Consider the following 25,049-nt stretch of genomic DNA (forward strand, 5'->3'; position numbering starts at 1 on the left):
CATATTCATGCCATAATATCGCCATTGAAAAGCCAGATGTCTCCCGAGCACAGGCCACAACTCTGCCAGATTATATTAAAATAACTAATTTGGCCCATATTCAATATCTGCACCCAATAGCAACCATGCAATTCAAAGAGAAATCAAACCAGGAAACCATAACTGCAGAAAATTAGTGTTTATTTTCAATTAACAAACGTATTACCTAAATAGGTAAATATTTACAATTTTTTTTTTTATACAAATAAAATGTAAAAACATACAAAGCTTAGTTTTAGAAATCACACTTAGTTGTGTAAACCATTAAAGACCACAAACTTATGAACGGTAGTGTATGGCCAGAAACGGGCCAAAGTGGAATGTATGTGTGCGCCTGACGACGTTGTGTGTTGGTGTGTGTGCGGCTGACGACGTTGTGTGTTGGTGTGTGTGCGCCTGTAGTTGTGTGTTGGTGGGTGGTTGACGTTGTGTGTTGGTGGGTGGCTGATGGTGGAGGACTGTGCTTCTCCTCCTCCTTCCCCCCTCTCGATCGCCAGCCAAATACAACCAACGCCTCAACCATTGCTCCACCTCCTGGTTCGTGGATTCTCTGCATCCAGGATTTCTCCGAATGGCTTCTAGAAACAAACAATTAAAGATATCATGGGAGGTTTCAGAGTTTAAATTTAAGACTTCGTAAAGACAAAGTAAAGACAGCCAATGCCATTTAAACTTAAATTTAATTTAGGTCTTTAAGTTAAGTCCCATTCTTCTGTTGACTTTGTGTGACAGACTAAAGGGAAAGGGAAAGCATAATTTGTTAATACAGTTTCTTTACCACTATGGAGTTAAACAGGCACAGACCTTACAAAAGAGATGTATACATAGCCTGACAAGCCAGACTATATCATAATGTGTAGTCTGACCACGAACGATAGACTAACACCCCTTTCACACATACATGGTTATTTTGAAAAACAAAGACATTTCTCTGCATTTATGCCCTTTGTTTACATACAAACAAAGAATTTGCCTCTAAAAACGGTGGCCACTACACTGGAGGCGGCCAAGAGCCTTTATTCACCCTGTATTGAGGGGTGGCAGCTCATCGAAGTGACTACTGAAGCTGGTAAATGAACCTAAAAATGTTGCCTGGTACATCTAATCAACACTTTTACCTGTAACAACATTCTTGACTTCTAGGCCCTGGAATGATGTTTTGCCATGGAGGCCTGTCCAATTCATTTTGCAGGCCAAGTCGTTCTGAATAAGCATCTTCATGACCCTCCACACAGTGTCCTTGAGGTTCACGCCCCCAGCAAGGCCCAGTGTCAGCACCTGGAAAAATAAAAGTTTTGAAAATATGAATGTTCATTGCGGAGAAAAAAATGCAAAGAAAAAGTTCAGAAAAAATCTGGTCCAAATACTAATGATAAAAGTAATTATTACCAAGTCCTTTCTCTTCTCTGGCTTTGTCTTAATGTCGCGGTCCAGCGACAAAAGAGCCTCAGCATCCCTCAACGGCAGAAAACTTCCGTCCATGTAGTGTCCATGTGGTGTAGGTGTAGAATGGAGATCCTGAACAATCCGCAGCAGATTTCTTTGCATATCACACATCACCTCCCGCTTGGCAATGATCTCTCGTAGTAATGCTGAAACCAGAACATTTTAAAAACTGTTCAGTCCTTGCTAGCTATAACATAGAAATGTATTGTAAATTGGAATACAGCATAAGGTCTCACCAGACTGCAGGTCCATCTCAGAAGCAGCATTAGGGGCAAGATGGAATGGCTCAGGCGTTCCATGGTGGCGAGACGGCTGAGGGGAAAGATGGTAGGATGGCTCAGGCGTCCCATGGTGGCGAGACGGCTGAGAGGGAAGATGGTAGGATGGCTCAGGAGGTCCATGGTGGCGAGACGGCTGAGAGGGAAGATGGTAGGATGGCTCAGGCGTCCCATGGTGGCGAGACGGCTGAGAGGGAAGATGGTAGGATGGCTCAGGAGTTCCAAGGGCGTGAATCGGCTGCAGAGAGGCAAGTTGACTAGCTGGCGGAGATATTTCATCTGATGAGGAAATGGCGTCACGCAACAGTGACGGCAGAGGTGGAATGGAGGGCACCTTAGGGAGGATTGGTTTGCGCTTCACAGGCTCCTCATCAGACTCCTGACTCGAGAGGAAGCACTTGTTTGGTCTTTGGAGAGAGAAAAATAACTAAAATTATTTACAACCCTACAGCCATGTAAGGCTCGTTTGCACTGCCTATAATGAAGAGACCCATCTATGAATGAAACTCTATAAAACTGAGGTTTTAAAGTAATGAAATCCCACAGTTACGGCTTCTCACCAACTACCCCACATACAATTTTTTTCAGTGCTACTTCTTACAGAAATTTGGCAACTTAATGCTTAAATCTTTTTACATGCCTTAGTTTAAACAAACATTATGTAGACAAACTGAGCAAAATCTGAGTGCAACACACATTATCCTGGATTCAGCAGATTTGCGACATACCTGGTTTTTCTTTTTTCTGGCCTCCCCTCCTCTGCTTCTGATTGGAGGTCTGTGTCATCTTCTGCCCGGCGAAGTTTCAACCTTGCCTCACTAAAACTATCTGTCATGAATGGGAACCAAGTGAAAAACAAAGCTTTACCCAAACTGGAATTAGTCATGATTGTTATATGTTAAATCATTTGGTTCTTGTAATGTCTGCATCCCAGTGTCAACTTTACATTGCAAAAAACAAATAAATACACTTAATGACACCAGTCATAAACATAAAAGTGTCATTAATGTTCATGATGTGCGTCATGCTAATAAGGCACACTCTTATGTAGACACCTTCAAATAAAGTGTTACCATTACATTTACATTTTAAGAAATACATAAAAAAGGTGGCTTGATTTAGTCTTGAACCATGAATAATGGATTAAAGTGAAAACTCACTTGCTTTGTAAAGAACCCTGATGTCAAAACTTGTCCAGGTCTCCTTAGGCATCTCACAGTTCTTGATGGCCTTCAACATGGCATCGAGTTTGTAGTTAGGCCATTTACAAACCTCTCCTTCTACCCACACAGCTGGCACCACCTCCACTTCATTTGTCTTAATGAAGCTCACTATGAAATACACTGTGGGTTGGGGGAATGAAGTTATTTCAGATGTAAAAGGGAAAGACAACAAAACTGCCCTGTTCCCCAAATGGCATCCTGAAATATTTTAATACGTCATTCAGCCTTGTACATTTTAAATCTGAAGACAAATTTGACACTACAAAAACTCCTACTTCTTGAGAATCAACTGGGTAATTAAAGAATGTCTCCATCTTTGCAAATTCACGGTAGATGATGTACTCCTGGTCTTTATAGACAATAATATTTTCCACCAAAGCAACAATCTGATTGAGTCGAACACAATTGTCTCCTCCTGTAATTCTGACGTGCACATCATTCACTACCAGTTCTCTGAATTGTAGAACATCCCTTCAAACAAGTCTGGTACAGGCCCATTTCTATGCTCTATATTTACTTGCATTTTTGGCCACTTAACTTCAATGCTATGTTTTTGGTTGTGAACTTCAGACACTCTCACGGATCACCTGAGTTAGAGGGCTGTGTGGTTTCCTGATCATTTTTTTTAATGTACACAGGTAATTTTCAAATGGAAACCCAGAGATCACATCTAAATGACCATGAATCTTTACATCATCACTAAGATGAATCAACCCATGTATATTGTAGACAACAAACTCAGGACCATACAATTTACTGAAGTGCTCCACAAATGACACAAGTAACCTTTTCACAAAACCATTCAGAGCTGAACAAAGGCGGGATTGGCTAAAATCGAGATGGCAACTGACAGCAGCATGAAGTTGTTATACATTTCCTCAGGTAACACACCCCTAAGAACAAGAGGACCGGTGTACAGAAGGAACTGCCTGAGTTCAGTTGCCTTCCACCTTAATCTTTCTGCCAGACTCCTTGGCTTCCTAGCAAATTCAACTGGGACGAATGCCTTCGAACTTATCAGCTTTTCAGAGATCTCCTGCATATCACGACCCGAACGACGACACCGAAGAGGGCCAGAACTGCCAAACCACAAATCTAAGAGCCTCCTCATTACTCCCAAACAAACCAAATGCATATAATCGTGAGGAAACTGACTGACCATACCGATACCCGTTTCAAGTAGAGGGAAACTGCTATGTGATGTTCCTCATCTGTGCCTCTCGCAAATGACTCATCAGTCCTATCAGCAGCACTTACCTCTGGGAATGTCATGCGGTGACGAGCATAAACACCTGGCTGTAAACACTTATCACATCCTGCATAACCTGAATGGCCTTTCACCTGTTTGATAAAGGCTCTAGCAGGAGCATCACAAATGACCGAACTTACCTTCAGAAACAAGGTTTTTGAGCCTATGACAAATCCCTCTCTCAGCATTCTCAATTCTTGAACAAGGGCACCAAGATACTCATGCAATGAAGTGGGTTTAGTCTCACCACAGAACAAAGCAATTAACAGTGGCCTGCTGGAAACATAATCTTTGTGACGCAACATGCCTAACACTGGCCAGAACTGAGTCGACGAGCTCTTAAACAGCGGCAATCCATCAAAATTAAGCTGCAACATAAACACATTTCTATCTGGAAATTTGGACGACAAATACTCAAATGTGTTGCGAAACATGTTCAAAATACCAAAATAGAAAAACACCCCACCAGCCAACCTTTCCAGAGTGTACTTCGTTGCTGTTTTTAAAAGGGTTCTCCCATCCTTTGGAAGAAAGGGGTGATGCACTCTAAGGATGCACAGAAGAGCAGACAATGCCACTAATGATACACCATACTCAACAGCCCAGGTAGAAAGAGCAGTGGACAAATCTAAAGGAGGAGAAATCTCATCCTCATCCTCATCTTCCTCATCATCTTCAGAGACCTCATCCTCACTCACCATCTCAGTGTCCACAACTTCACCAAAGTCATTACTTACCATCTCGCTGTGCTCTACGACACCTGTGCAAAGACTTCTTTGTACCTCTAAAATTCTGTCATTTGTCCTTTTTATGGCTCGCTTGCGCATGTTACTCCACTGGGACCGCTCCATTGTGAACTGGGGAAAACCAAACACAGACATTTGTTAACGCTACAGATTTATTTAGAGAGAAAAGAGAGGAGAAAGCTCTTTGTATGCATGTCTTGAACAGTGTATGTCCCAAGTAGTCTAGGCTGTACTGTAGGGTAAACCTTAGTCACATAAAAAACTCCACTGCTCATTTGATTTATTTGCATTTGAAATCAAATCTTTCAAATTTCAATAAACATACGCTGATCAAGGCATACAATGTTACACTAGCCAAATAAAACATCTCCATTCAAAAATACTTAGAAAAGGTAATGAAAGATATTTCATGTTGAAGCCTGCAGCTTATTGATAATTTTTATTGCATGTAAAAATCTGTCAGGCTCAATTGTGGAATAAGATAGAAGCCGTGCAATGAACATGGGAAAGGACATTTTTTGTTGGTGAGGCTAAAAACAAACAAAAAATCTACTTAGCAGATAAAAGACATTCGCAAAAAAAATGCAACATAGAACAAGAGTTAAAAACATTATGTTTTAAAAACATAAAAACAAACAACTTACCTTACTTGGCTCTTGATAGTCACCGGTGAAATCTCTGTCAGGAAATGTACAGGAACAGGTCGCCAGTCCATCGCAGGGCCACACATAGACAGACATACACTCACACATCCACACCTAGGGCAATTTTTTGGAGACACCAATTAACCTAGCCTGCATGTCTTTTGGATGGTGGGAGGAAGCCGGAGTACCCGGAGAGAACCCACGCAGACACAGGGAGAACATGCAAACTCCACACAGAAAGGCCGGGGCAACCAGGGTTTGAACCCACGACCTTCTTGCTGTGAGGCGACAGTGCTAACCGCTGCACCACCGTGCCGCCCCAGAAAATTTTCATTTTTTGTAATTTTCTACATTTTCTGTAATTTTCTACAAAAATCTACACATTGTCATATAAGTAACCTTATGATTTTGATTAATAGCGCAAGAGAGCAAGGCAGCGCTTGGAAGACGGCGAGAGCGCGCGCGCGGCCGAGGATCTCTGCTCGTTCTTTCAGTACGCGCGCTGTCACATGCGCATGTCATCTACATAAATCAAAGAATAGATCCTCCAATGGGAATTTCCCCAGAGAATAAGCACTCACACAAGCTTGTCTGGCTCTCAGCAACAGAGCAGTGGCCGTTGACGTGCGGTGATAAGGCGAAAAGTGTACGGAACATGGTTAGTCTACGTTAACGTTAAAACATAGTCTATTTAATGTTCTGTCTCCATCACTCCTCAAAATACTGCGAATGTAGTCAAAGTAGTAATCGTTGCGTTATGCGTCACATATCATGCGTTTTACAAGTTACCATGACTCACTGCAAATATAGTGAAGCTGCCGCCTCTATCCTAACGTTACTTGGAACACAGATTTGTCAGCGCAGATTTGTGTAACATCAACCACGTGACTGCAAGGCGCGAAAGCAAGGCTATCTCACTCTTGAGTAATACTACCAGTTAATACACTCATGGAACTCCCGTTATAAAGCCAACTACTGAGCAAAATAAATTTTATACATAGATTATATTTGCACTTTGTTGTTTATGATTAGAGAATTCTGTCAGTGAGCATGCACTGGAACCGTTTCTCACCGGATTTCTTTACCATGACTAGCAGTAACTTAATCTTTTTAGATGCGGAAAATTCGACGCTGCCTTTGATATGAAGCGACCTACATAAATTGACAATTTAATTAAAATATCTAACGTTATGCATGAGTATAAATTATAACAAACAGCGAATACCATAAGTATAATATTAACTTGTAACTTACATCACCACATAAGCTACTAGTGAGGATTAACACACAGTGTGTAAACTAAACTACACAAACAGCAAAAATACATAATATCCATCAGACACACACAAAATATCATGTTTTCACACAAAAATGGAAGTGTGGCTAGCTGTAGACATACATTATCATACATTAACATTACCCTTTTTTCAGAGAAAAACAGCTTAAGTGTAAACAAAAATATTAAGTACAACTCATATGATAATATTACATTTAATTCACATAAAAAGCTGCATTTGAAAATACAAGGCTTTATAAAACAGCATTGAAAACAACCGTCTCCACTCACCTCAAGAGAATAATGGGAAGTCGATCTCGCAGCCAATCAGCAGCGAGCTTTGATTGTACAACCAATAAAATCACACCTTGTAGTGATGGATCGGTCATGAACGATTCGTTCATTGTGAACAAATCTTTAATATGACTCGGGAATACCGAGTTTTCTCGAATGTGCACGCTCACTCGTTCACTAATCCCTATGGCATATCATATAATGCCAGTTTACACGGAACTTACCACCTAATTTACAATACAGAAAATATAATTAGGCAACTGGCTATTTGCAGGATAGTTAATGGAATTACTAAAAATAAAGCATATTCAGCTTAAACAACACTTCTCAGCGCGGTTCAGATGAGGATGAGAATTGTCCGACATCGTTTAAAATGGCGCGGCAGGAAGGTCAAAGGGTAAATCACAAATGTTTTAATAAGTTCGTTTTTTCATACTTAAATATCATGTATCAGTTTTTATTTTATTATGTCAAGTTAATTATGGTCAGACCCTACATACATTTTAAGTACGATTTCAGTTAAATTAATTTATTATTAAAAAAATTTCTGTAACTTCGTGTAATTTCAAGTTATGACAAAGACAACGCTTGTCCATTAGAGGCTATATATATATATATATATATATATATATATATATATATATATATCTTATGATAAAACTGGAGAGGAAATACTTGTTTAAGTAATTTCACAATCACTCCCACAACAGCAACTGAAAAATACGTTGAATCTGGCATGTTTCATATTTGCCAGAAGAGAGCCATAAAATAATGCCCCTCCCTCCACCACCTCCAGCTGTGCCACCACCGATTCCGGAACTCTTCAGGGTTGCCATCCATTTGCCAACATCGTACACAAACCAAACAAATGCCAGAAGAATCCAGAAAATGCCCGTAAGATTTTGCTATCTGGGTCTAACCCCAGTTTACGTCTGTTCTTAACTAGTCTTCACCAGGCAATGGTTTTACGGCAATAATTTTATTCCAAACCAATTTTAATTATTCTGCATCCAGATAATGTCTCCTCTTAGACTAATTATGTAAAAACTCCATAGCTTGTCTTCAGCAAACCAACGGCCTGTAGCAGCTATTCCTCCTGACTAATGTATAAAAGTTAGAAATGGGGTTAATTCTACTTGACACCCTCCCCACAAAACCTCAAAGATATTTAATTCACTTCTAACACAATATTCTAAATGAAGAGGTAGTGATTTTTGATCACATGTCACTTAAGGTGAGTGTAGTTTTGAGTGTATCAGATGAACACTCCCCCTTTTCAATACGGGGCACCAGTTAACAATACTATATTAACAATTTAAGAACACTCCCAAAAGAGTGGTTTGATAATTTAGAATTCATGTAAACTAGAGGGAGTTGGTCAGCTGATTTATCTGAAGGATTTGTGAGAGTCTGAACAACTAGTAGAGTCTTTGATCATCAACACAATGAAGACAAAGTTGTAATAAAATTTAGGAAATTCATTAACGATAGATATGCAAGAGTAAATACCACAACGATTAATAATGCTAATAATTAATATGCACTGCTAAAGGATAATAAACTAATAACCAAAAGGAAAGTTCTGAATTAAACAATAAAACAAATACATTATTTGAACACAGAATGGATAAATCCAATGCTGTTGGACTGAATGTAGCAATGGGAGAGAATTGTATGTGAATTTCGTCCTTATGGGAAACCACCTAATAGCTCTGGCAAAATTATGATAAATAATGCTTATTTATCATTAAACAAATATTATACCTATTATTTGTAACACGCTGACCCCAGGTAACTGTTCTAAGCAAGTTCGAGAAACATATGCTGCAGGTATAAATGCCAAGGTCTCTAGAAAGAGTTTTGGTAAGTTTATTTCCCCGTCTGTCTGAGCGCTGAATATCCCTCTGATCTATGAAAAAAGGCCAATGAGAAGTTGGCAGATAGTATTTGCATACCCCTCCCCCAGACATACGGCTATAAAGGCAAGGAAATACTATGAGTTCATTCAGAAATTTTCACCTGTTACATGGACGGCTTCCTCGCTCCTCCGCTCTCACTACCCTCGATGGTGGACCGCTTCTGCCCTGCACGCCATGGCCCTCCTGCAAGTCCACCAGGCCAAGGTGCTCAGAAATCTCCACGGGGGTAGTCCTGATCCCGATGTGCTGCAGGAACTGTGCTCAGCGACCAACCTCGCCCTTAGAGCCACGAAGGTCGCAGCGCAGTCACTCGGGCAGGCAATGGCCACGCTCGTGGTCCAGGAACGTCATCTGTGGTTGAACCTGGTCGAGATGCGTGAAAACGACAAAGTTGTCTTCCTCAACGCAAAAACCTGTCTCCCAGTTCGGCCTCTTAGGCGACACCGTCGAGGAATTCGCCCAGCAGTTCTCCACGGTGAAGAAGCTGACAGAGGCCATATCTCACATCATGCCCCACCGCCAATCTTGTGTTGAAATTATTTCACATTCTCAATAACAGAGCTATTTCCTTTGTCTCTGGGTCACCTGGCCCTCAAATGCCATCCTCACGGTATTTTGCTTCCAGATATCAACAGTCCCGGCTTCCTGAACGCGGTACCTCCGCCCTCAGCCCCACGACTGTTCCCCGGCTGACCTCCTCCTCTGTCACGAACCTAGCCCCTGCTGGGCGGTAAGTGCTTTGAGTTTTTTCTCAGCACCAAAGCCTCCCGATGCAGCATTACCTGCTCTGCCCCGCCGGGTACGTCAAAAATACTCGTCCCCTTGGTGAGTTTGGAGGCGTGGCTTTCACTGCCCAACCCGTCACGCTGTCTGGGCCGGACCATTCGACTCGGTTATGCAATTCAGTTCACCAGGCCCCTGCCCCCCTTCGCGGGCGTCCGCAGTACACGGCGAACATGCCAATTCCCTACACATGTAATCGCTACTCTTTTACTCAAAGACGCGATAGAGCCTGTCCCTCCAACTGAAATGAAGAAGGGTCTCTACAGCCCTTACTTCATTGCTCCCAAGAAAGGCGACGGCTTAAAACCGATCTTGGACTTGTGAGTTTTCAACCGGGCTCTGCTCAAACTCCCATTCAAAATGCTCACGCAAAAACATATCCTGACTTGCGTCCGGCATCTAGATTGGTTCACAGCGGTAGACCTGAAGGACGCGTAGTTTCAAGTCTCGAATTTGCAGCGACATCATCCTTTTCTACGGTTCGTGTTCGACGGCCAGGCATATCAGTACAAAGTCCTCCCTTTCGGCCTGTCTCTGTCCCCTCGCGTCTTCACGAAAGGTCGCAGAGGCAGCCCTTGCCCCGCTTCGAGAAGCCGGCAGCCGCATATTCAACTACCTCGACGACTGGCTCATCCTGGCCTCCTCGCGAGAGTTACTATGCGTGCACAGAGACCAGGTGCTCAGGCACCTCAGCCATTTGGGGCTTCAAGTCAACTGGGAAAAGAGCAAGCTCACCCCGGTTTAGAGACAAACTGTTTCTGTTGACTGTTTTCTTTGCCCTGAGGAAATTTCTCCCACTAGTTCGGGACAAACATGTCCTAGTCAGGTCAGACAGCACCGCAGTGGTAGCGTAAATAAATCGCCAAGGCGGCGTACGCTCCTGCCACATGTCACGGATCGTTAACGGACATGTCCGTCATGTGTGTGTTTGTCTTTTTTTGTTTTATATTAAAATATTATTTATATTGACAAGCTGGTTCTCGCCTCCTCCTTTCCGGGTTTCTGCACCAGTGTAAAGGAGTCAATGGAAAGGAGGAGTTCCTCTGCAGTCGACCTTTATCCCTCTCGAAGACTTGATTAGCCTAATACGGGACCGGGTGTGTAGGATCACAACCTGGCCCCGCCCTCCGCCCTGCCACAACCTTCTTTCTCAGGGACGGGGCACACTCTGGCATCCACACCCAGACCTCTGGAACCTCCACATCTGGCCCTTGGACGGGACGCGGAAAATCTAGCCGGTCTACAACCGGCTGTCGTCGACATGATTAACCAAGCCAGAGCCCCTTCCATCAGGCACCTTTACCCCCTAAAGTGGCGCCTGTTCGCAAATTGGTGTTCTTCCCGAGCTGAATACCCACAGAGGTGTGCAGTTAGGTCAGTGCTTTTATTTTTACAGAAGAGGTTGGAGGGGAGTCTGTCTCCTTCCACCCTTAAGGTGTATGTCGCCGCCATCGCGGCTCACCACAATGCGGTAGACGGCAAGTCTCTGGGTAAGCATGACTTAATTATCAGGTTCCTAAGAGGCGCCCGGAGGTTAAATCCCTCCCGGCCAAGCCTGTTTCCCCCCTGGGATCTCTCAGTGGTCCTCATGGGGCTCCAGAGACCCCCCTTCGAACCACTAGATTCAGCTGGACTCAGGGCCCTCTCTCTCAAAACGGCCCTGCTGATCGCACTCGCCTCCATCAAGAGGGTCGGGGACCTGCAAGCGTTCTCTGTCAGCGACACTTGCCTGGAGTTCAGTCCGGCAGACACATATGTGATCCTAAGACTGCGGCCGGGCTACGTGCCCAAGGTTCCTACCATGCCCTTCAGAGATCAGGTAGTGAGCCTGCAAGCGCTGCCCCGAGAGGAGGCAGACCCAGCCCTTTCGTTGCTGTGTCCGGTACATGCTTTGCGTACCTACTTGCATGTGGAGCTCTAGACGTTCTGAGCAGCTCTTTGTCTGCTTCAGGGGACAGCGGAAAGGGAATGCTGTCTCCAAACAGAGGCTTGCCCACTGGGCCGTTGATGCCATTTCATTGGCTTTTCACACCCAGGCTGTGCCCCCCCCCTTGCGGGTTTGAGCGCACTCAACCAGAAGTGTTGCATCCTCATGGGCACTGGCCAGGGGCACCTCCCTGGCAGCCATTTGTAGAGCAGCAGGTTGGGCAACACCTAATATCTTCACGAGATTTCACAATCTCCGGGTTGAGTCAGTATCGTCCCTTGTTTTCTCAGGTCCGAGCCGGTAGATCTCGGAACTGAGGAACTGGCCGGGTGAATTTCTTGCGCCTAGCGCCCTTTTCCTCAGCTGAGGTAAAACAGTGCACCTGTTTCTCCCAGGAGATCCCTTCTCTCGGATCCCTGGATGATTCCTCCCTAGCCTTTGTGGGTCCGCAGTTCAGCGGAGGAACTCGCCGAAAAATCCTCAGAAAAATCCTGAATGAACTCATAGTATTTCCTCGCCTTTATACCGTATGTCCGGGGGCGGGGTATGCAAATACTATTTGCCAACTTCTCATTGGCCTTTTTTCATAGATCAGAGGCATATTCGGCACTCAAGAGAGACCCCTAGTGTCGCTTCTTCGACGCAACATCTCGTTCCCTCTATCGGGGAACCGAGGTTACATACGTAACCTAGACGATTTACTTTCCACACAGTCGGGTGATCAGTACGGCAGTAGAGACATCTTCCACTGGTGATGCGGGTAGTGTGCAGTGGGAAGGGCGCAGAGTTGTGATCCAGTAGTCGTTGCCATGCTGGGCTGGAGGATGCTGAACTTCGGTTGTGCCAAGAGGGTCCTTAAAGTGTGGACTGGGCAGCTGGGTCAGTTGAATCTTAACAGGGTCCTTTGAAGGCTGGCTGCATCACTGAAGAGCAGTGTGGGACAGGCAATGTCTGCCGATGAGAGGTCCTTTGTGGACTGGGCTGTGCTGCTGGAGGAGCTGTAAAGGTCAGATAAGGTCCCTCAATGATGGGGCCCTTTTTCTGCTAGAGTGCTGCCGAAAGCAATATAAAAGGTTTTGCTTGCAAAAGACTAACCTCAACTATCTTGTAGTCTCTTTCATTGTCAGGACAGGTGTCTCCTTCCCCGTCAAGTTGGAAATGCAGAACAAGGGTGTGTCTACACGGGGACATATTTATCCCTTTCTGATGATGAAGAGATTGAAATCTGGTGCCTTTCCGATCCTGGAGTGTGATTGGCCATTGATGTCTGGAACAGATAGAGACCAAACACGATAAGAAATGGTTAATTCATCGTCCACGCATTTGTTTATTTGTTAATAGATCTGTCCCATGAACTGTTGTGTTAACAGTCAATAATCATTAACATAAACTGTGCTTTGCATGAAGATTGAGTGGATGTGTTGCAGTTTATATTAATTTAAAGCCTGGAAACATAGGTATGAGTAGATCTATGTGGCCCTCCATTGCTGCTGTATCCGTGAGGTTCTGAAGGAATTTTTATAGCAGTTCTTGCCTAAACCTTAAGAATGAGTTTGATGAGTTAAAGTCAACCTGTAGTCCAATGAGAAGTCCTGTACTTGGTGGTGGTGGGTGCAGAAATTCCCCCTTCCTGCCCTGTAAGAGGTGTCTGGCAGTTGTCTTAGCATCTTTTCTGATGTTGCTTAACATTTATTTATGTTCATTCACCAAGGATCTAATTACAGTGTGGCACATCTTCTTAAACACCGGCAGTTAGAGAGGGGCCCTGCCATAAACTGGTCCCTGGAATGCCATCTTAACTGATGTTCTCCACACTCTTCTTTGTTTAAAATTCCCCTTCCAATTGCAACAGTTAATTGCTAAATGTAAAATTGCCAACTTCTTTTTATTTTCTCTGACACCCAAATATTTCTACCTGCATCTGTCGCATCAGTCCTGGGACTCTTCTTAAAAAAACTGTTACCCTCAACCTTCCTCTAGTCCTAGGAAGTGGACTGTGTTATTTCTCCACTTTTTTCTTGATGGAATAACACCTTACTTTTCCACTGTACTTTTCGTATGTCTGAATTTACAAGGTGACTGTTTTTTAGGATTGTTGCTTCTAATCTCTCTGGCCAATAGCTCAAATACCTTTTGATACAAGGCACATACTACTGAGCCAACAGGTATTTCTGCCGACACTACTAATTGCCCCAATTGAGTAGAACTTAGCATATAAAGTCCTTCCAATTTTCAACAGTCACATGTTTATTTACTATTGCTTGGCAGTCCACAGTTGGCCACTCCTGTTCTATTTCACTCAAATTTTAGTCAAATTCCTCAGAAGGAATTCCTTCTTCTATTGTTCTGTTAATTCCCTTACCTGTCCTGTTACATCTATCTATTCAGATTCTTTCCAGAAGTGCTTGCTATTCCCTTTTGTTTCTATTAATGTTTTTTCACATTTTCTCTTCTCTTTTGATTCAGTTAATCTTTGGGTTAAAATTTCTCCCTCAAACTCTGCTAGATTCCACATCTGTTCTTAGTTAGGCAGCCCCTCCCTGGCTTCACACACACTAACTTGCACGCAGACCCTCCCTTCACACTCTCTCTTTAGCAACACACAGACAGTCAGTCCTTTACCATTTACTTCCTCTGTGGGAGAGAGAAACAAGTGTTTTTCTTGATTTTAAGTTTCTGTATTAATATTTTTGTCTCTTTATCTGGATCACAACAATGACAATTTGGAATATGTCCAAACAATTGCAAAAAACAACTTCTTGGAACGTTCTTAGTATTTGTGATGACAAATACTAAGTATTTCAAACTTTTTTCACACTTTTTTCATTATTCATTTCACAATTCTCAAATACATGACTCGTAAACTTAAAACGCTTGCTTCTTTATACCACAGGGCTCATAAATAAATGCATGAAACCCTTACATGTGCATGTAACAACACACTCAACTGCACAATCAAAGTTTAATCTCACACACACACACACACACACACACACACACACACACACACACACACACACACACACATGTTGTGTTTCCATGTTTTATGGGGACTTTCCATAGACATAATGGTTTTTATACTGTACAAACTTTATATTCTATCCCCTAAACCTAACCCTACCCCTAAACCTAACCCTCACAGAAAACTTTCTGCATTTTTACATTTTCAAAAAACATAATTTAGTATGATTTATAAGCTGTTTTCCTCATGGGGACCGACAAAATGTCCCCACAAGGTCAAACATTTCGGGTTTTACTATCCTTATGGGGACATTTGGTCCCCACAAAGTGATAAATACACGCTCACACACACACACACACACACACACACACACACACACACACACACACACACACACACACACACACACACACACATGTTGTGTTTCCATGTTTTATGGGGACTTTCTATAGACATAATGGTTTTTATACTGTACAAACTTTATATTCTATCCCCTAAACCTAACCCTACCCCTAAACCTAACCCTCACAGAAAACTTTCTGCATTTTTACATTTTCAAAAAACATAATTTAGTATGATTTATAAGCTGTTTTCCTCATGGGGACCGACAAAATGTCCCCACAAGGTCAAACATTTCGGGTTTTACTATCCTTATGGGGACATTTGGTCCCCACAAAGTGATAAATACATGCTCACACACACACACACACACACACACACACACACACACACACACACGGCATAGTTCAGTATAAACACAGCACAGCCAACTCAATATAAACAGCCAATATAAAAACAATGATGTCAATTTTATAAACAACTCAACACAGCCATTATGTACAGTGCATCCTGAAAGTATTCACAGCGCTTCACTTTTTCCACATTTTATGTTACAGCCTTATTCCAAAATTGATTAAATTCATTATTTTCCTCAAAATTCTACAAACAATACCCCATAATGATAACGTGAAAGAAGTTTGTTTGAAATCTTAAAATAAAAAAGAAATAAAAAAATCACATGTACATAAGTATTCATAGCCTTTGCTCAATACTTTGTTGAAGCACCTTTGGCACCAATTACAACCTCAAGTCTTTTTATGTATGATGCTACAAGCATGGTACACCTATTTTTGGGCAGTTTCTCACATTCTTCTTTGCAGGACCTCTCAAGCTCCATCAGGTTGGATGGGGAGCGTCGGTGCACAGCCATTTTCAGATCTCTCCAGAGATGTTCAATCAGGTTCAAGTCTGGGCTCTGGCTGGGCCACTCAAGGACATTCACAGAGTTGTCCCATAGCCACTCCTATGTTATCTTGGCTGTGTGCTCAGGGTTGTTGTCCTGTTGGAAGATGAACTGTCGCCCCAGTCTAGAGCGCTCTGGAGCAGGTTTTCATCAAGGATGTCTCTGTACATTGCTGCATTCATCTTTCCCTCGATCCTGACTAGTCTCCCAGTTCCTGCCGCTGAAAAACATCCCCACAGCATGATGCTGCCACCACCGTGCTTCACTGTAGGGATGGTATTGGCCAGGTGATGAGTGGTACCTGGTTTCCTCCAGACATGACACTTGCCATTCAGGCCAAAGGTTTCATCAGACCAGAGAATTTTGTTTCTCATGGTCTGCGAGTCCTTCAGTTGCCTATTGGCAAACTCCAGGCGGTCATGTGCCTTTTACTGAGGAGTGGCTTCCGCCTGAGCTCAATTTTGAGTGTCATGGCAAAGGCTGTGAATACTTATGTAATTTATGTGACTTATGTGATTTTATTTTTTTATTTTTAGTACATTTACATGAATTTAATAAATACATTTTGGAATAAGGTTGTAACATAACAAAATGTGGAAAAAGTGAAGCGCTGAGAATACTTTCCAAATGCACTGTATATACTGCTCAGCAGATATCTACACTGTTTAGCCCAAGCTTTATAAAATAATACTTTCTATAAACCAATATTTCTTTATTGATCTTTACACCCCTCTTGGGAGAGCCCACCTCTTGTATGTAGCTGCCAATTCAGCCCTTCCAGTGGTGCTATTTTGAGAAACAACACCAACCATCAAATTGTGGGCTCGTTGTTCTCAGCCAGTTCAAAGTTTGGAACCATCATGTGGGTCTGTGCGACGTACGGTCTCGGATGCTCAGACACTTTTAATTCTTGTCTAATTTTTGTATATAATTAAAGAAAAAAATATATATAATGATTAACAAGAGCGTACATTTACTTTTTATAGTAAATTATTGTTAAAATTACAGTAAAAAACTATAATCAGGCATTCCCAGAATTCTCTGCATTACCCATCATATTTCATTATATTTTATGGGAATAGTTATGTTTCTTGTTATTTTGAATATCAGTTGTTTAGAGTACTGTCTCTATGTCACGTTCCTGTGTTGCCCTATGTTCTCTGTTTCACCCATCACGTTTATGTCATGTCCGTGTTTTCCGTTTCACCCGTCACCGATCCCGTTCCATGTCACGTTTTCCCTGTTGTCCGCCCTGAGTCTCACTGTCCGTGTGATAAACTACAATTCCCACAATTCCTGGAATCTTTCACTGCCTGCACTCTTCATTGTTCTCACCTGTGTCTCATTTAGTCTTCATTGTGTTTGTGTATATAACCCTGTTTATTTCTCCATTCCCCTGTCGGTCTTTAGATGTTGTATGTAGATGCCTGATGCCCATGTTTTCCGTCGTTTTCGCCTCTGTTATCTCCTTGTCTGCCCTCCGTGTTCCTGTTAACTCCTTGTCTGCCCTCCGTGTTCCTGTTAACTCCTTGTGTGCCTTCCGTGTTTTTGTTTACCTTTTTCCCATCGTGGATGTTTTCCTTTGTTCATGTTTTTGTATTACCCTTTGTGTATAATAAACCGCCGCTGCAGATAGATCCTCGTCCTGTGTCTGCCTTCATCCATAATCGTGACAGAAAGACCGACCACTAATGGATCTAGCAGCGGTTTTCCTCGAACTGGCCTGGGCGAACTTTCCCGTCCGCGAGTACTCACGACTCTTCTCCACGGTCGCCATCCACACCGGGTTCGACAACAACGCCCTGAAGACCATCTACTGGGTCGGATTACCGTCATCCCGGCAGGGAGAGGCGCCGGAACCCGGAGACCACCCGTGGAGGGAGTACGTGAGTCTCGTTTTCAGGAAACTTGTGCCCGAGGAATCATCCCTCGTGATTCCGGCTGTCGAGCCTGAGCCCTTACCTACCCGGATCGATGAGCCAGCGCTGCCAACTTCTTCCGCCCGGAGGAGGAGAAGGAAAGCCTCCACTCTCCAGCTCACGCCTGCCACGGTCAGCGAGCCAGCGCCCACGCCTGCCACGGTCAGCGAACCATTGTTGCCAGCCTCGACCGTCCCAGAGCCAGCGCCTGTAGCCTCGACCGTCCCTGAGCCAGCGCCTGTAGCCTCGACCGTCCCTGAGCCAGCGCCTGGAGCCTCGACCGTCCCTGAGCCAGCGCCTGGAGCCTCGACCGTCCCTGAGCCAGCGCCTGGAGCCTCGACCGTCCCAGGGCCAGCGCCTGGAGCCTCGACCGTCCCAGGGCCAGCGCCAGCAGCCAGGACCGTCCAAGGGCCAGCGCCAGCAGCCAGGACCGTCCAAGGGCCAGCGCCAGCAGCCAGGACCGTCCAAGGGCCAGCGCCAGCAGCCAGGACCGTCCAAGAGCCAGCACCTCTCAAGCCTCTCGAGCCTTCCAGGGCTCCGCCTCTCGAGCCTTCCAGGGCTCCGCCTCCCAAGTCTCTCGAGCCTTCCAGGGCTCCGCCTCTCAAGCCTCTCGAGCCTTCCAGGGCTCCGCCTCTCGAGCCTCCCAGGGCTCCGCCTCTCAAGCCTCTCGAGCCTCCCAGGGCTCCGCCTCTCGAGCCTTCCAGGGCTCCGCCTCTCAAGCCTCTCGAGCCTTCCAGGTCTCCGCCTCTCAAGCCTCTCGAGCCTTCCAGGGCTCCGCCTCTCGAGCCACTCAGGGCTCCGCCTCTCAAGCCTCTCGAGCCTTCCAGGGCTCCGCCTCTCAAGCCTCTCGAGCCTTCCAGGGCTCCACCACTCGAGCCTTCCAGGGCTCCGCCCCTCAAGCCTCTCGAGCCCTCCAGGGCTCCGCCCCTCGAGCCTTTCAGAGCTCCGCCTCTCGAGCCCCTCAAGCCACTCAGGGCTCCTCCCCTCAAGCCTCTCGAGCCTTCCAGGGCTCCACCTCTCGAGCCTCTCGAGCCTTTCAGAGCTCCAACTCTCAAGCCTCTCAAGTCTTCCAGGGCTCTGTCTCCAGAACCTCCCGGGCCGCCTATGACTCCGCCTCCTATGGCTCCGCCCCAGAGCCTCCCACGGCTCCGCCTCCAGGGCCTCCTATGGCTCTGCTCTCAGAGACTCCCGAGCCTTCTACGCTCCGCCTCCCGAGCCTTCTACGCTCCGCCTCCCGAGCCTTCTACGCTCCGCCTCCCGAGCCTTCTATGGCTCCGCCTCCCGAGCCTCCTACGGCTCTGCCCCCAGAGACTCCAGAGCCTACCGGGTCTTTGCCTCCGAAACCTCCCTCGGCTCCGCCTCTAGAGCCTTCTAGAGCTCCACCTCATGAGCCTCCTATGGCTCCGGCCCCAGAGCCTCCTACGGCTCTGCTCCTAGAGACTCCAGAGCCTACCAGGTCTTCGCCTCTGAAACCTCCCACGGCGCCACCTCCCTCGGCTCCGCCTCCAGAGCCTTCCAGGTCTCCACCCCTAAAGCCTCCTACAGCGCCACCTTCCTCGGCTCCGCCTCCCGAACCTTCCACGCCATCGCCTCCCACGGCTCCACCTCCAGGGTCTTCTGCGGCCCTGCCTACGCCTCCTTTGGTGTCGCCACCCAAGTCTTCGACTGCTCCGCCTCAGAAGTCCTCCTTGGCTCCGCCTCACGTGGCTCCGCCAGCTTCCCCAGTGGCCACTCCTCCTCCCAGGCCCCCTGAACCGGCCCTTGCCCTGTGGCCAGCTCCCGGGCCATCTAAACCGGCCTCAGTCCTGTGGCCACCTCCCAGGCACCCTGAATCGGCCCCTGCCTTGTGGCCAGCTCCCGGGCCACCCAAACCAGTCCCCAAATTGTGGCCGCCTCCCAGACCACCTAAACTTGTCCCTGCTCGGTCGATATCTCCCTGGCCTCCCAAGCCTATCCCTACCCTGTGGATGCCCCCCAGGCCACCTGACCCGGTTCCCTTCACACATCCCCAGAGACTGCTTGCTTGCCCTCTCGGCCTCCCTGGTTTGCCTGTCTGCTCTTTGTGCCCCCGAGGACTGCCTAATTGTCCCTTGTGCCCCCGTGGACTGCCTAACTGCCCCTTTTTCCCCCATGGACTGCCTAATTGTTCCTTGTGGCCCCTTTGGTCTGTCTGTTTTCCCCCTTGTCTAGCCCCCCTCTCCTTGAACCTTTGCCCATTTTTTTCTATTCCTTTTTTAGGACCGTCTGGAATCCGGCCTTTTTGAGGGGGGGCTATGTCATGTTCCTGTGTTGTCTGCCCTATGTTCTCTGTTTCACCCATCACGTTTATGTCATGTTTCCGTGTTGTCTGGTCCGTGTTTTCCGTTTCACCCGTCACCGATCCCGTTCCATGTCACGTTTTCCCTGTTGTCTGCCCTGAGTCTCACTGTCCGTGTGATAAACTACAATTCCCACAATTCCTGGCCTCTCTCACTGCCTGCACTCGTCATTGTTCTCACCTGTGTCTCGTTTAGTCTTCATTGTGTTAATGTATATAACCCTGTTTATTTCTCCATTCCCCTGTCGGTCTTTAGATGTTGTATGTAGATGCCTGATGCCCATGTTTTCCGTCGTTGTTTTTGCCTCTGTTATCTCCTTGTCTGCCATCCGTGTTCCTGTTAACTCCTTGTGTGCCTTCCGTGTTTTTGTTTACCTTTTTTCCATCGTGGATGTTTTCCTTTGTTCATGTTTTTGTATTACCCTTTGTGTATAATAAACCACCACTGCAGATAGATCTTCGTCCGGTGTCTGCCTTCATCCATAATCGTGATACTCTACATGTTTATTGATCATTGCTCTTGGAAGGGTCTCAATTGATGAATTGCATGTAATTATGACCTTCTGTAATTATTACGGTGAATAACGTATTGTATTGAAGAACAATGCATTATAAAGTTAAAAGCAGCTTTTGACATTTTCAGAAAGTTAAAATCAAGTTTATCATTTAATAATATAAATGACGATAATGCACCGCACAATATACAGGCATCAAAATTACACCCCGTAAAGCCTGAAACGTGGTTACCATATTTTTTACAGTGAATTTCTGGTAACCACAGCTGGCAGTTTTTTACCGTAAATTTAACAGGATCTGTTTTTTTAAAGTGTATGTTGATAAATAACTCTCTTTTGTGTTCCTCATCTTTAGATTATTAATTTAGATCAACATCAATGGCGATAAAAATACATGGATAATTGAGCATTGTTGAGCCACATTGATTCAACTGTCTGACTGATGGCCTATTACATACTGTAAGGGTGGATTCGGCTCATGAAACTCCCCTGTGATTGGCTGGATGGTCACTAAATCAGCCCAAAGTAACATAATGCAAAGAATACAGTATACAAATCCACCATTTGGACTCGATATATAGGTTTAGCTTGGAAAAATGTGGGGGACCAAATCACCTTTTTATATAGTGCAGGGTACGTGTGCTCCACATCATATTTCATAAATAATAATAAATAAATAAATAAAATCTGTTCTACAAATTCTGCAGGAGTGTTGAACAAATACAAAATCCAATGGGAACAAATACATACTTGTGAGTCATGTGACTTTTGGCACAATTTCTAGACCACAGTTTTGATTTTCTCACAAATGGGCTAAGCCATGTCCTGTTTTAAAACAGTAGATACTTTCATTCAGTTATTACTTATTATTTGGTAAAAAGAAACAACTAATTTCTAGTATAAAATAGATAATTTCTGTTAATTACAAAACCTTTACTTGTACATTTTATTTTGTATCTTTATATTTGTATATTCTTTCCTAATCAGATAAAAACAAGACATTTTCTAGTAATAACTAGATAAGAATCCTAAACTAGTGGCTCATTAGGACAATAGACGTCACAAGTTCGAATCCAGGATGTGCTGAGTGACTCCAGCCAGGTCTCCTAAGCAACCAAATTGGCCCGGTTGCTAGGGAGGGTAGAGTCACATGGAGTAACCTCCTCGTGGTCCTGATTTAGTGGTTCTCGCTCTCAATGGGGTGTGTGGTAAGTTGTGCGTGGATCGTGGAGAATAGCATGAGCCTCCAAATGTCGAGTCTCCACGGTGTCATGCACAATGAGCCACGTGATAAAATGCACGGATTGATGGTCTCTAAGCGGAGGCAACTGAGACTTAGCCTCTGCTACCAGGATTTAGGTGAGTAACTGTGCCACCACAAGGACCAACTAAGTTGGACTCAGGGCCCTCTGGGAGAAATAAAAAAAATGAAATCACTGAGAATTATAATACTATCAAAATTAGGAACAAGAGATGATAAAAAAAAATTATTGAATAAAATCCTTATAATTTGCCGGTCTATAAATAAGTGCACAAAGAACAGGGCTTATCAGATCTAATTTAAGCAACTGCAACTGTGCCACAAAGCTAGACTAATTTTCTACTGACAATAATCAGCTTTTGAATCAGCTACACCTCCACCCAGACCAATATCCCTTGGGGAACTCACAAAGTTACAGTCACCAGGAGAGGCTTCTGAGAGGGGGCTCAGATCACCATCGAACCAAGTTTCAGTCAGAAATAAAAAGTCAGTTCTTGAAATGAAATAAAGTCATTGATTATGAAAGTATTATTAGAGATGGACCTTACATTCAGTAAAGCCATCTTCAATGTCGTGGGTATGGTAGGTCATGTTCAAGATTAAAATTGATTGCCCCATAGTGGAACGTACTCTAAAGCCTGGATATTACAAGGATTTACTCCTCTCCTGCGGACATGCTTTCTTGTTGACACATTCCTGGTTGTTGACACCAATAACTCTGGAAAACAGGAATAAGGCACAAATTCCTTGGTTCTTTTGCCCTCCATTGTAGCGACTGCAGGTGTCCACAACAGAGGCTCGAATATCCAGAAGAAATTCATGATCATAAATGTGGATTAATGAAACTCTTTGAACTGAGGAACAGAACCAGAAAGTATAAAACAGGTAAAGCAATAACTGATAGGTAAAGCAGGCGATGGCATGCTGACAAATCCACTGGAACCATCTTAAGGTGTTTTGCCACACTTTTACTGTAAGTTGTTGACTATACTTCCAACAGATTTAACATAGAAAAATACTGTACATAATGGGCCTAAATCCTAGATGAGTAGTGACTAGAAATACATTTCTATGTCTAACAAAGCTTCTGACAATGGAAAACAAATCATTAAATTCACATAAAACAACACGGCAGTGGAATAACACTAAACAAAACAACAACAAAAAATCACAAAAGACAAAAGTAAAAACGGTACATACACACAATCCTATTAGGCATTACATTTTATAAAACGTATTTCGTAACACTCATGTGGTACGCTGAAGGGTTTCGACACCTGGGCCATGTGGAAGCATTTACCTTGTACAATTTGAAAACAATAAAATACAACACTGGCTTCAAGTAAGGCAAGAAATACAATATAAAGCCCCCCAAAAGAGTACTTAGATAACAAATTATCTCTATCTATTTATTTTGGAGGATTACCTTACAAACAGAGCATCGATCCACCGCATCTCTGATTCGCGCCATGCAACAGAGGAAAAGAACGTGAATACACAAGCGAAACAAAGAACTTAAATTAATAGTTCACCAAAAAGTTTTTATTTGCTGATAATTTACTCACCCTCAGGCCATCCAAGATGTATGTTTTGTCTTCGTCAAAACCTCCTTTAAACAATGCAAGTGAATGTTCTCCAAAATGCATATTTAGCGTGCATCAAAATAATCCACAAACATGACTCCAGTCGACAAATAAAGTTCTTCTGAACTCAAACTATTGATTATTTTTAGAAACAAAACAATACTTATATACTTTTTAACTACAAATGTTTGCTTCCGAACCTCTCTGTGATTTGTGCTCATAAGAGGGATGACGTAAGATCGTTGGTAAGGTCACACGTCATGTGGAGGAGGAGGCAGGAAGCTCATCATTGTTTACAAGCAGGAGTGCTGTACAAAAGTTTCATTGTCTTTGCTGTAGATTTGTATTTGTATAAGTGTTTTGGTAAGTGGTCTGCACTTTTATAACGCTTTTTTTAACCTTGGAGGTTGCCAAAGCGCTTTACACTGTGTCCCAATCACCCATCCATACACACATTCACACACCAATGGCGGCAGAGCTGCCATGCAAGGCGCTAGCCTGCCATTGGGAGCAACTTGGGGTTTCAGTATCTTGCCCAAGGACACTTCAGCATGTGCAATCGTGTGGGCTGGGAATCGAACCGCCAACCCTGCGATTAGCAGCCGACCCAAAGTAATGGTCCTAATTTTATTATTATTTTATATTGTTTTGAAATTGTTTTGGACTGTTTTGGAACGGCACTTGGTCTGTGGACATTTCTCTTGTAAACAATGAAACACTTCCTGCCTCCTCCTCCACGTAACGTGTGACCTTACCAACAAACTTACAATCCCTCTTATGAGCGTGCATCACAGAGATGTATGGAAGAGAACATTTGTAGTTAAAAAGTATATAAGTATTGTTTTGTTTCTAAAAATAATCAGTCGTTTGGGTTCAGAAGAACTTTGGATTATTTTGATGCACCCTAAATATGCATTTTGGACTGTCAAAAAATAGAGTACATTCACTTGCATTGTTTAAAGGAGGAGGCCAGAAATGAAATCCTAAAAATCTTGGATGGCCTGAGGGTGAGTGAATTATTCCTTTAAATGGCTTCAGTGCACAATGCCACCTAGTGACCAACTCTCATAGTATTTTCACCATATAAATCATACAATTACACTGGTATTTGTGGACAGGCAGTAACTTGGCTTTGCACTTATCTGGTATAAATGAGGAACTGATAGACAAAATTAAAGTTAAATATGGAGTGCCATAGGGATCAGTTTAAGGGCCTCTGCTTTTCTCCATATTTATACATGGAGACATTATCAGGAATCATGGAATTAGTTCCCCTTCTGTCACTCACTCGACTTGGCTAGACGATTGGTTCCTCGGGTCAGGGCGCCACTCGCAGCCATGACCCCCCTGGTCCCTTTCTTCCCGGAAGTGCATGATGAGCTGACGAAGTCGTGGAGGGCACCTTTTACTGCCGGAAATGTACGT

General features: G+C 44.2%; 1 protein-coding gene across 2 annotated transcripts; it reads right to left on the reverse strand.

Annotated features, from left to right (window-relative positions):
• Window positions 1-280: 280 nt before the first annotated feature.
• Window positions 281-4,477, reverse strand: LOC127635356 (uncharacterized). Of its 2 annotated transcripts, none has more exons than XM_052115327.1 (7): window positions 4,376-4,477; window positions 2,924-3,106; window positions 2,492-2,591; window positions 1,722-2,170; window positions 1,429-1,631; window positions 1,158-1,317; window positions 281-614 (listed from the first exon to the last, which is right to left on the reverse strand). In XM_052115327.1, exons 2-7 carry the CDS (start codon window positions 3,000-3,002, stop codon window positions 319-321), a joined length of 1,287 nt encoding a protein of 428 aa, XP_051971287.1. In that variant the 5' UTR covers window positions 3,003-3,106; window positions 4,376-4,477; the 3' UTR covers window positions 281-318. The 2 variants fall into 2 exon arrangements, with proteins under 2 accessions (XP_051971287.1, XP_051971286.1); XM_052115326.1 differs by having other exon boundaries at window positions 281-617.
• Window positions 4,478-25,049: the final 20,572 nt, after the last annotated feature.

Source organism: Xyrauchen texanus, chromosome 42, assembly GCF_025860055.1.
Source record: "Xyrauchen texanus isolate HMW12.3.18 chromosome 42, RBS_HiC_50CHRs, whole genome shotgun sequence".
Classification (NCBI taxonomy): Eukaryota; Metazoa; Chordata; class Actinopteri; order Cypriniformes; family Catostomidae; genus Xyrauchen; species Xyrauchen texanus.

Bases quoted from the DNA above. Each gene is read 5' to 3' on its own strand.
- LOC127635356 (XM_052115326.1), bottom strand. From the start codon at position 3,002: ATGTTGAAGGCCATCAAGAACTGTGAGATGCCTAAGGAGACCTGGACA. The intron at 2,592-2,923 runs GTGAGTTTTCAC...CATTCATGACAG, and splicing joins CAGGGTTCTTTACAAAGCAA to ATAGTTTTAGTGAGGCAAGG. The intron at 1,318-1,428 runs GTAATAATTACT...TTATTTTTCCAG, and splicing joins CAGAGAAGAGAAAGGACTTG to GTGCTGACACTGGGCCTTGC.